Source organism: Artemia franciscana, chromosome 7 (genome assembly GCF_032884065.1).
Source record: "Artemia franciscana chromosome 7, ASM3288406v1, whole genome shotgun sequence".
In the NCBI taxonomy this organism is placed as follows: Eukaryota; Metazoa; Arthropoda; class Branchiopoda; order Anostraca; family Artemiidae; genus Artemia; species Artemia franciscana.
The window spans coordinates 1,935,452-1,948,795 of NC_088869.1; the positions used below are offsets into that span (position 1 = coordinate 1,935,452).

Consider the following 13,344-nt stretch of genomic DNA (forward strand, 5'->3'; position numbering starts at 1 on the left):
TTCAACTTATTCATAAACTGTCAAAACAAAAAGGGCGTAGAGCCCCTAAATGACAGAATAAAACATATGGGGGGAAAGGAGGAAAGAGAAGAAAATTGTAGACTGAACAAAAATAAGTAATTTTTACAATCATAAGAACATAATCATAAGATCCATAACAAAACACAGTCATACGATATAACACAGAAAATACAAGACATAAATAATAATACAAAAGAATCATAAAACAATCATGAGATGATAAGAATAGAACGGATCAATCGTGATTAAGTTTACTGGCGGAAGATTCAAATTTGGTCCCTCTTTCATCAATAATTGTGGCTGGAAAGATGAGTTTGAATTTTTGGGAAAAAAGGGTTACTGGTGCAAAAGAATTTGCAAAAGAAATTTAGCAAATTTAAAATAAAATGTGGTAGATATTTTTTTTTTGGAAGCAAAAAACAGTTTCCAGATAAGAGATAGGACAAGAAAATTAGTCACAGTAAGACTATTATAAAACTTAGAAAGATGAAACGACTAAGGTGTGTAATAATAGAGACAAATGACGCATAAGCTATTTTTTTCAAGATTTTGGATGGCAAGATTAAAAGTTTCTTGGCTGAATTTCCAATAGAAATTTCTTGGTAAATAAAGCTTTAAGGTAGGGAGATAGAAGATTCAGAAAGTTATCAGAGCGTCCTTTGAGGTTGAAACCACAGCCACATTTTTAACAACGTTAAAACTTAAACGAATCTGCTGTAGCATCGCTGCCTAAGAAAATAACGATGTGATCACAATGTATTATTTTTTTTTTTTTACGGACCAGGGTACTTTGTATGGAAAAAGTTTTCGTAGAAACGTTGAAAAGAGCCAATTTGATTGGAAATTAAAAGGTTAGTGTTCTTTTTAATATTCAAATGTGACTAGTTGCAGACAGTCCCCCATATCCTTTTCCCCTCAGCTGAATGAGATGCCTTTTTGTTCAGCAAAATGAAAAGTCAGGAAATACTATATTTTAGAAAGAACCCCTCTCCTCCTGAAGCCTTTAGTTTAGGGCAACGGTTGTAAGTGTATAAACTTAAGATGCGGTTTAACGTATTAGCAATCAAAAGTTTTAGTGCCGTTTTTAAGGGTCAAGTTTATCAGAGTGCAGCTACCCCCCTCCCGTCCCCCCCCCCTATACGTTGTGTTTTCCCCAAATATATCTGACAGACATTCTGAGGTAGCCATTTATTCATAAAAATAGTCCAAAGACCACATAACAAAGTCTTTGGGGCTGAATAATTCCCCCAGAGTTTTGGAGCAAGGGTTATCAGTTTTGTCTCAAGGGCATGTGTAGTTTTCAAAGAAGGGATGTCCTTGTAAACTTTACAAGAGGCTCATTTGGTTCAAAACGAATAGTTCCAGTTCCTTTTGAAAAGTTAAAGGTGATGGAGAGCAACTTTCTACCCTTGACATCTTTTTTTCCCCATAAGAATCCAATCAAAATTGTGAGATAACCATTTTCTTCACAATGGTCAAAAGAGCATATGATAATGTATTCAGGGTCCTTCAAGGTCCCGGAGCTATACAAGATTTTTATGGAACATGTCGTCGTATAAACTTCAGATCGAAGGGGGCTTATTTGAAAGAAGGTCAGAAGCTTTAGTGTTCTTTTTAAGAGTAAAAATAAATGGAGGGGAACCACTCCTGTCATAGTTATTATTCCCCAAAATACATCTGATCAGAATTTCAAAAGAACTATTTCGTTCGAAACTGTTGAAAGAACAGGTTAATATGTTTTTCGAGATGTTAGTCTTACTACAATCCTCAGGGCGATCCCTACAGAAATGAGCGGAAATTAATTTAAATATTTTTCCAAGCGTAAAACTACCAGAAATCGCTATCAGTAAATAAATGAAACCCAAAATGAACAGAAAATACAACAAATTAATGAGTCAAACTCAAAGCAAGCAAAATCTAACATAAGTAAGGCTGACAACCCCAGTGTCTTCTCAAGACCAGATTATAATTTGCCCTTTACTGGAGGAAAAAACAACAAACACAGCTAAGCGTGGATTGCCAGTTTAATATAGATGTATTGATATTTATTCTGTAAAGTTTGAAAATTATTTATTTATTAATATAAAAGAAAGTAAAACAACATATAAATGTATTTTTTTTTATTTGAAATGTAATGTTTACTTGAAATATAAGGGTGTTAACTTGAATCTTACAGAAATACTATTGCTACAATTACTGTGACGGCAACTGCAAAGACTTAATGACTGCTACTGATTGTCAGGAGGATGTATCAGTAATATCTTAGGAACAACTGAGGCTATCAAGCTGAAATTCTTATAGCATGTCATGCTCAAAGGATGCTCAAGCTCCCTAGTTGGTTCAAGCTCACCAGTTGGGTGCCCCTTCTCCAACAAATGTCGGGATTGAAAATAAATTCAAAATATTCAAAAGGTCCTTTAGGCCATGCACAAGACAAAATCATAATTTTGCAATTCGACAATTGTTTACACGCAGGATTTATCATTGGAAAAGAAAGAATCTATGATCGTTGGTGTGTTCATAAAATCTAAATGTTTGAAGGTGAAACTCCAGAGAATGTTGAATGGGATGGTGAGCCAAATCAACAGACACTGTGTGCACCGAGGCTAGCAATAAGGAGCGATTTTCAGTATCCTTGGAATAATTAACGGTTTTAACTTATAATCTTAAGGGCTGCTAGTACTGCTACCACTCTGGTTGCAACTGTGACTGCCTACTTTTACAACTTTGACTGCTTATGATTGCGATGACTTGTGACTTTGACTTTTAGCACTCGTTACTACGGCTACTTTACCTTATGACTATTTAAGGAAAAGAAGGGATGGATGTTTAACAAATCAAAATGCACAATATGCATACTGATTGCCAAAAAACTCATCAGCTAAATCTTAGGAAAAAGTTCGGCTAGTAAGCTGAAACTTTCAGAGCATGTTGAACAGTGCTTGGATGACAAAGGGCACATCTGTTTTAAGTGCCCCCTCCCTCGATACTGATTAAAATTCTTCAATAGGAGCCTAGTTCAAAATATTCAAAAGGTCTAATGATATATTTCGGGGATTACCGTGCTCTCCAGAGCCCCAGGGAAATAATAGCAATATATGCAGTGGCTCAACAGAGACATTTCCTACCACGATGCCCTAGCAACCCTTTAACTCCAAAGTTTGGAACTCCATTCGGGCGAGATTATCCTGAGGATTGGCAAAATGCTGCTGTCTAACCCTGCTCACCGTGATATTTTACCACCAGAAACCTTGACAGTTAGCCGTACGAGAAAGAAGCTAAAACTTGTGCCTGAACGTGCTCGGACAATCCGCTACCGGAACTCTTTTGTCCCTTTTTTTTACGTCAATATATTATTGTGCATAATAACATGTTTTGTATTTCAACATCAAATTAGCCATTTGAGTTATAATTGTTGTTTAACCCTATACAGGCCACTATAATAATGAATACCAGAAAAATCTCCATCGCTTCCCATGTGATCTCTAGGCCAGACGATTGACAAAAAAAATTTTTTTGCAAGATTTATTCAAAATTGTCAATCTTAGACCACGCTGTAAAAATACAACATTAGCCTCTCGAGTATATAAAAAAGAGGCACTTTCACTTGGTGTGAAAGGCCTTAAAACAATTACTTTTGGCAGTAAGACACAGTGGAAGGTCACATTTTTCGCATTCAGAGGTGGTATATCCCGATTTGTACACTTTGCAGTCGCTCTGCTTGTCAGTCTTTTTTGGCCAGTGATCAAGTCCATCGTCTTGAGCAGATATTATTGGTCAGATTCGGTTGCAACTTCGAAAGGGGCTGGGACTTACTTCGACGTCTGTGGAGGGTCTACCACATTTAAGTTGGGGCATCACACGGGCTGAGGGATACAACCCTGCAGAAACTTTAGACCTGAAGGCTCTCAAGACCATCGGTCTGTCTCTCCTTAAAGTCGGGGCTTTGACGTCTGACCTGAAAAGAAGCCAGCTATTGCAGACTGCTGGAACAATAAGCCACCAGAAGATTCTCTAATACCATTTTGTTCCCGAAGATGAGTTCGGCACATCTCCACCAGTATCTCTGCTAAATCTACGCCACCCATATGACGGTTGTACTCATAAACAATGGCTGCCCTTGAAACTTCAATCCTGGATTTATCCTTAGCGTTCCAGAGTCTGCAGCTATCCTGTGGCGTATTCCTACATACGTCGAAGCCAAGCAAACCGTGTTGTTACCTAACTATTTCACTACATCAACGCCGGAATGAATGTCAGTCCTGTAATCTGAAGTTCATCTCTCTCATTTCTTCACTTTACTATCTGTGAGGAGCGGGCAGCCCTTCCGTCGTGCTCTGTTCAACGTACCAACACAAGGGAATCCTTCGATTTTTAGCAAACTTAGTTTTAAGTTCGAAAACCAGACATCAGAGTAAATCTTGTATTTCATTTTTTCTGTCAAGGTACTCATCAGACTTAAAACTATGTTGCCTCCGACTCCAAGATCTAGCTCTAAGTCATCTTCAGCAAGAGTGCCTTCCCTTCATAAACTTCCAAATCATGTACAAAACCTGGCACACCAGCTGTTGTGAAGACTTTGATTCCCCACTTCGTCGGCTTTTTCGGCAGATATTGTCTCAAGTTGCCTAGCCCCTTGAAAGAAATCATTTGCTCGTCAATTGAACGGTGTACTTCGGGAGTTACTTCAAGAAACTTGGAACGGATATGACCCAGGACGGGTCGAATCTTGTATAGCTTGTCAAATCCTTGCTCTCCAGGTTTCTTAGCTTTACTGTTGTCGTTGAAGTGAAGAAAATGTTTGATCTGGTCAAACCTTTGTCGGTCCATCTTGTCGATAATTTCAGGGTATCTGGTAGCTGTTTCCCAGTGCATTCGATAATAGGGAACTCTTATCACCCCCAATAATAGAATAATGCTCACGAAAAATTGTAGCTCTTCTGCAGTAAGGCAGAGGTTGCATCATACCTCAGTTTGAAGCGCAAAGATGTTACTTTGTTCAATGATCAGCTCAAGAATTTCATCTTCATAGAATTTCTGGAAGTACTTCTGTGGAGTCTCCAAGATGCCTGGAACTTGGCGAGGCTCTCCTTTCCAAGATAGATCAACCTATTCTATCTCTACTTTTTCTTGGACTTTTTCTTGGACTTTCGATTTCCTCCTTGATTTTACAGTACTTGCTGTTCCCGGTTGCTGTTACTGGCTGGAGGGTGGAGTTTCCACTGAGTCATCGTCGCTGGGTTTAGTGTTAGCCTCCACGTCATCCTGTTCCAAAAAGAAGTGACAATTGTCCTGTAGAGACAACAAGTCTTCAGCAGGATCATTGATAAGATCTTCTGAAAACAGGAAGTTTGGATCATCATCATTATTATCCACGGACAAGCCTGACAACATGTCTTCTGGAATGTCAAAAATATGCTTGGCGGCCTCTTCTGCGTCAATTCGGCGATTTTGAGCTCGTTTTCTTAGTCTGTAGTAAGATTCCGCCATCTAAAAAATTAGTTATTCTTTTCACAATTTTGAGCCACGATCGTTCGAGGCTGTATTTTTACAACACAAAAAAAAATGTATCTTGCTACTGATCCAAATTCTTGCACACGTCGTGAATTTCAACTACAGTAATTCTAAATTTTGTATATTTTATACACATTTGACAAACAAGAAATCTCCCATCTTTTCATTTTATTTCCTGTTTCTAGCTTAGAAATTGCCTACCTTTTCATTTGTTTTTCTTATCCTTTGGTTTGGTGACTCACTGTTTAGGCTACGCGTCACACAGCACCTCCCCGAAGGCATCAATCGACTGCCATCTTTCAGTCCTATCGAAAGATGCTGCTAAGAGCAATATTTTTTTACGGCAAGATGGCAGTCTCAGCTCGAAGAGCACAGTTTTGTTTTTCTACAACAAATTGCCTCTATAGGGCTAAATATACCTTTCTCTCTCTCACTCTCATTCTTTTATACATTATTTTGTTGTGAGAGCAAAACTTTGGTTTTGTCATGTTTTTTTTTTTTTTTTTTTAGCACTCCGATTTCAGCTTATTCCTAGGAAGTGGTAAGGGTCTAACCTCTGTGGTTTTTACTGAAAGCGTGGACCTTTGCAAAAATGTTATCAGATGTACCTCTTAAACTTTAAAATTTTTTTCATTGCTAAGGAAATTAGAGTCTATCCTCTGCTCCTTTTTAAGTGATAACGTTAGAAACTTGGCCAAAGAAAAAAAGGCAACTTTTGAATTAAGACAGATGGATTTTTTTCGACGACAATCGATAGCTCTTGATGAACAGATCAAAGTGTATTTCATCTATTTTTTTATAGGGAAGTTCTTTTATGAGATATACCAGTTTGAAAGTTAAAAGGGGTTGACAACTTCAGTAGTAAGGTACAAACTGAAACCCAAAGTAGACCAATGTCAATTGTGAGACATGTATGGCAGTTTTAAAAACACTCGGCTGTTAGTTCATAATCATCCTCTGCAACGAGGGCTTCGCAACTTTTGCTATTTGGTGTACCTATTATTTGTTTCCGGTGTATTTAGTGGTAAGACCAATTTGGCTCCAGCGGTAAGATATTTAGGTGACTCTTAAGTAATAATTGGCTGTTAGACTACAATCATCTTAAGCCATTAGGGGTTTGCAACTTCCACTATTTGCAATGAGGGGTTGGGAACTTTTGCTAGTTGGTGTACCTAGTATTTATTTTAAGATATTTACAGATTAACAACTTCAGCGTTTAATCGAAACGAGGAAACCAAACCAAAATGTTGCTCTTGCAACACTTGACTCGGCGAAGCCGAACATAGGTTGCCGCAACACATCACGTTGCCCATGCAACGTAGATCTTGTTTCACATTGGGAAAGTGGGGAGTGTTTGATCATGGGTTTATCAGGAGAGGCAAGAAAATTAAATAGAAACTTCCGGAAAAGTTGTGCGGGGTCCTGAGGAAAGTAAAGACACTATAGGCATCCAGGTTATCAAAAGGGCGTTCATGCAATATACAGTAAGCGACTAAGGGTCTCAACTTGAAACTACTTGACCACTATTTCTACGTTTACTTGGACTGCAGCAGCGAGTATGACTACTTGTGTCTACTGTCTACTGTTTCTATTTTCAACTTTGATTCCAACTACTTGCTACAGAGTCTGTGATTACTCCTTGCTTTGACTAAATTTGACGGCTAATGGAACTCCTTGTCACTTCTCGGACTGCAAACCTGACAACTTGTATCTGCAGCTACAAGTACTTGTTATTTTGACCCGTGGTAACTATAAACACTTGTGACCGTGAACACTAGGGACTGTGATCAATTGAGACTATGACTGCAACTAAGACTACTTGCGATTGTGTCTTTAACCCCTTGTGAATATTACTGCTTTCAACTTTGACTGCTTACGGCTGAAGCTATTTACGAATATAACAAGCTTTGATCGTGACTTTTTGCGACAATGGTTATTTACGGCTTCAACCAATTATGACTGTAAATATCTCACGCTGTGAATATTTACTGTAAATATGAATATCATTCGAATGCTGCAGCTATTTGTGACTGTGACTACTTTCAAACATGATTGTGACTACTTGTGACTACGAGTGCGATAAAGGGGTAATCGTATAGAACCATTTGTCCTTGAATATTGGAAGAGGATTCACCCGAACAAAAATTAAAAGTGTAAGTGTCCTTTTTAGGTGACCAGAAAGATTAGAGGGCAATTAGCCCCCTTTCATGCCTTTTTTCTAAAACCGTCCGATAAAACTTTGATATAGTCATTTTTTCCAATATAGTTGAAAGGCTCAATAACCATGCCTTTGGAGATATCTTGACCATTCGCAGCTCCTGGGGATAGGTCTTTAAGTTATAAAATTTTTCCATCGTTTGCTTGTAGTATTCGTTATTGGGAAGTATGCATAGATTTTTTGAGGGGGAGGGTAATTATCTACTGCAAAATTTTCCACGGGGAGAATTTTTATTGGGTAAGAAGTTTCTATGGCGTGATTTTTTTCAGGGGATTTTTGGCACTGGGAAAATTTGTCATAGTTTCATCTACTGAATTTTTCTAATGATTTGCTTCCTCATTGCCGACTTGTAAAGATTTTATGGGTACCATAATCTCAGCCCCCACCAGCCTTGTTTTCCTCGAATGCCGATAGAATTATTCAGATTTTTATTTGGTCATAACTAGACTGAAGGTCATTAAAAAAAAAAAGTCAGAAGTTTAAATAGCTCCCCAGAACCCAGAGGCAAGTGTTGTAAATTACCCCCCGTGGTACATAAGACTTTTTGTGGAAGTAAATGATCGTAAAAACTTCACCGGAGGCTAATTTTATTGGGAATTTTAAGTTCTAGTTCTAGTTGTGATTCAAAGATAACTACAATCCCCACCCCTCCTCAAAAACTTTATGAACACAACTTTATTCCAAAACTTGAGGGAGACGACTCCTGGTCTTCCACACGTTGCCCAACCCCCTTCCTCTCCCAAAAACACTTTTAATGATATTTTATTCCAAAATTATTGCTGAATTCAGTTTATTTTTATTTGTTCTTACTAAGACTGTTAAATTGTTTTGGAATAAAAAGTTATTTTATAAAAGGGAATTAAAAAAACTTGAAACTTTGGCAATCAAAAGTAGTTTTCTCAGGAAAAGGAAAGGCTATATTAAACATCAGATCACATGTCATAGAAAACTACAAAAACTGAAGCTCAATACGACAAGAAAATACTACTAAAGAATAAATGAAACCCAAAACGAACAGATATTAAATATACAATCAATGCAATGAAACATAAAACAAGTACTATTATGAGTGAATAAATAAATGCCAAAACGAGTAAAGTTTAAATTGAATATGCAAATCAAGCTTAAAGAGAAAACAAATATTCTGCTAAGCTTTGCTCAAGCTTGAAACGACTATTACAGTGAGAGAAGGGGGCAAAACCCAAACTCTTGTTTGTAGTGATTTGTGTTCCTTTCAAGCTTCATTTGCATGTTTAACTGAAGTTTTACTGTATTCGTTTTGGGTTCAATTTGTTCTTTAACGTTAAATTCAAGTTATTTTGAGTTTGAGTTATTGTAGGTTTCTATTACTTTTGATCTTAAGTTTACTATGGTCTTTAATTTCCATAGAAAACTTATTTGTTGGAATTTTTTTTTAATTCATAGAAAAAATGAAGGAGCACTACAAAAAGAAAAAAAAAGAAAAAAAAATGTAGTTATAGAATTATGACAACATATCTAGAGTTGTAGAATTCGGCTCAAAGCATGTCTTGAAATATCTCGATTGTGTTTGTCCATAAATATAGCTATGGCTATAGTAGGATCTGCTATGTGAAGACTACTGATGAGCTTTGAATTCGGTGTCCAAACTGGATATCTCAGTTGGTATTTGCAAAACAGAAAAACATGGAGCGATTTTTAAATATATCATCATTTGTAAGAATCTTCAAGAAGAGTGTAATGTAAAGAGTGTAGAAGAGAGCAACAGCGTTGTCAGATAGCGACGGTTGAAACAAAGCTCACTAGAGATTATCATAAGCCGATATGCAACGTATGATGATGCCCTGTGTTAGATAATGACGAGTTCGAGAAATTATATGTCTAATGAAAATACCAAGATAAGCGATTTGGTCTGACGGGTGGTATCATCTTATCTAATCACATGCTAAAGTCATTAATATTGGTTGTTTTGGACAAGCAGTCGGTGATGAAGAAGACCTATGATTTGAATTTCTTTCTAAGATTTACAGAGGATAGGTTGTAGATTTGAAATGTCGATCTTAGTGATTCAATAAAAAAAAAATATGACTAAATATAGATTCCAAATGCGAACGCTATTTAAATGTTCCTAGCAATTACACAATTAAAAAAGAATAAAATAAGAAGTAAATTGAAAAAAAAAATATTTAAAAAAAATAAATATTAAAGTCACTTTAAAAAAATAGTGATTTAATCATGGAGTAAATAAGGAGGATATAAATTTCAAACCTGAAGTCAGTTGTATAGATATTTGTGTTAATCGGGCAATTATCTTCATTGTTAGGACACCTGTCGCCATCATAGTCGTCTTGACATATATCACCAATTCCGTTATCTGTAAGAAAAAAATAAAATAAAATAGGAAAATCAGACAGATGATTAAAAATTACCAAACAGTTCTTCGTACCGAACTGTAATAAGGAACGATCTGGCTCAATAGTGACCAAAACTCTAAAAAAAGGCAGATTTTGATAATAATAGATAAATCAGAGGAATTGGATATTTATGTTGATTTAAATATACAAGTTTCATTAAATTTAGTCTTTCCCTCAAAAGATACGAGCCTGAGAAAATTTATCTTATTTTGGAAAATAGGGATAAATACCCCTTAAACCTCATAGTATCTTAACGAAAATCACACCTGTCGCTGTTACGCCTAAAGGTTGTAACTGTCACTTTTGGCAGAATTGAGTTAATATGTAGTTTAGACTCCTAGGATATTGTGCCACAAGTTTGCAACCACGGGGAGACAAAAGGTCCACTTGCTGCCGAGATGGCCAACCCCACCCTGGACGTATCTGCAAAATTCTATTATACCTAAAGGTCACAAGTTAAAAGGTCTGCAGTTACGACCTTTAGGTGTATCACTTTCATCAGTTATTGGTTAGTAACACCATTACGAAATCTGGAAGTTTGGAAATACAAAATCATAATTCGGAAGGTTGCGAGCCTAAACCTGACCAGGCTAAGTAAGATGCTTCAACATTTTCCAGTTTTTTTAAAGGTTGATCTAAAAAAATTTAATTATGCATGAAACCTTCCCTCTAAGAGGACTTTAATTTCGTATAATTCAGTCAGGGAAACTAGTAATTCCATATGACTTGAAAATGGTGTAACCCTATGCTGTAAACCATATACCTTGATTGACCAAATATCAACCCCTTGCTTTAAACCACATACCTTGAATCAGGCTGAATCAGTACTCAAGTATGTGATTAAAAGCAAAGGTTGGCATATCAACCAAGGTACAGGGCTGAAAGTATAGAGTTAGACTGTTCCATATCACTTGAAAATGGTCTAACCCTATGCTGTAGACCATATACCTTGATTGACCAAATGCCAACCCTTTGCTTTAAACCACATACCTTGAATCAGGCTGAATCTGGACTCAAGGTATGTGGTTAAAAGCAAATGGCTGGCATTTGGTCAATTGGAGTATATGATTAAAAGCATAGGGTTAGACTGTTCCATATCAATTGAAAATGGTCAAACCCTCTGCTGTAAACCATATACTTTGATTGACCAAATGCCAAGCCTTTGCTTTAAACCACATGCCTTGAATCAGGCTGAATCAGGATTCAAGGTATGTGGTTTAAAGCAAAGGTTTAGCATTTAGTCAATCAACGAATATGGTTAAAAGCATAGGGTGAGATTGTTCCATATCACTTGAAAATGGTCTAACCTTATGTTTTTAACCATATACCTTGATTGACCAAATGCCAACTCTTTGCTTTAAACCAAATACTTTGAATCAGGCTGAATCAGGATTCAAGGTATATGGTTAAAAGCAAAGGGTTGACATTTAGTCAATAAAGGTATATGGTTAAAAGTATAGGGTTAGACTAATCCATACCACTTCACAATGATCTAACCCTATGCTTTTAACAATATACCTTGATTGATCAAATGCCAAACCTTTTCTTTAAGCCACATACCTTGAATCAGGCTGAATCAGGATTCAAGGTATGTGATTTAAAGCAAAGTTTGGCATTTGATCAATCAAGGTATATGGTTAAAAGCATAGGGTTAGACCGTTCCATATCACTTGAAAAATGGTGTAGCCCTATGCTGTAAACCATTTACCTTGATTGACCGAATACCAACCCTTTGCTTTAACCTACATACCTTGAATCAGGCTGAATCAGTACTCAAGGTATGTGGTTAAAAGCAAAGGGTTGGTATTTCGTCAAAGAAGGTATAAGGTTTAAAGCACAGGGTTCGAATATTTTCAAGTGATGTGGAATTAATAGCTTCCCTGTCTGGTATAATTAGACCTATCTGCATTTTATTATAATTTTTGCGCAGTAATCTGATTGGAGGCTTGCAATCCACTTTTAATTTATCTTCTTTCCTGCATTACCCTGTTGAAGAACTCTAAATGAAACATAATTCTCTTTCAGGCAGAAGAATGCCAAAGAGGACTGCACTTTCGGAGGAAGAGCCTTGGAGGCCCATAGACGATGACAATGACCAAGATTTGTCAAATTGGGTGCCAGACAAGGATGGTTCAAGCTTGGATAGTGACGGGGAAACTCCCAATCAGGAAAGTTCTATTGAAGTAGACATTAGCACTCCTGATCCAACTGTTCCAGAAGCGACGGCCACAGAACTGGATTTTGTTGAGGATTAGGAATCAGTTGAAAGAAGGAACACAGAACAACATCCCAAAAGAAAGAAAGAGACCTATAATGACGGGAAAAAGAAACGTGCTGCCGGAAAAGAATACACAGCAGAGAAAACACAAAAAGTTTTTAGGAATTTAGTTGCAAATGCAAACTCGAGTGCAACTATTGATCAAGATGCCCGAAAAGCTATACTTGAAAGCTTCTGGCTGCTAGGCAAGGAGTTAGGCTCCACGGAGTCACAGAGACAGTTCGTTTCCAAGTTTGTTAATAAGAAGCTAGTTGGTTGGAGAACTGACAAGTACTAGTGGTTCATGACGGCAAAACTCACTTTGTTACACATTAGAAGTGAATTGTACTTGTAAAAAAGTGTGCAAGAAGTTTTTCATGGCAACTCTGGGACTTGGTGAAAAGTTTGTTGCTGGATGTGTCAAGGGAAAAAACAATACTGGAACCGCTGGTAGAGTTAGAAGAAACGTGTCGAGTCCAAAGAATCTAGTCGCTAAGAGACTAACAGCCGATCAGTTAGCTTACGCCATAGATCATATTAGCAGTTTTCCTGCAGTTGAGTCCCTTTATTGTCGGGCAAACTCTACGAGACTCTCTCTAAGCTCTGAACTTAACGAGTCCAAAATGTATAAAATGTACACTGACACCTGCTTGATCAACCGACGAGTACCTGTGTGTAAAAGTATCAACAGGAAAATGTTCAAATCCTTGAACTTATCTTTCCACATTCCCAAAAAGTATCAATGCCATACATGCACCCGATACTACATACTTACTGAAGGAGACAAAGAGAATGACACTGAGTCATTTCAGCAGCACCAGTCATGAGCAAAGTGTGCTCACAAAGTTAAAAATGCGAAAAAAAATGGTATTATCCACAGTGAGGAAGGACTGGAGAGCGCTATGCTGCTGAATATGGACTTACAAAGAGTCCTCGAAATT

General features: G+C 37.1%; 1 protein-coding gene across 1 annotated transcript in view; it reads right to left on the bottom strand.

Annotated features, from left to right (window-relative positions):
- The window catches only part of LOC136028719 (cartilage oligomeric matrix protein-like), a 136,446-nt gene that overhangs the window by 44,717 nt on the left and 78,385 nt on the right, over positions 1–13,344 (bottom strand). The window contains exon 9 of the mRNA XM_065706587.1: positions 10,001–10,106. Coding sequence (XP_065562659.1) covers positions 10,001–10,106 — 106 coding nt within the window. The remainder of the gene's footprint in view (positions 1–10,000; positions 10,107–13,344) is intronic.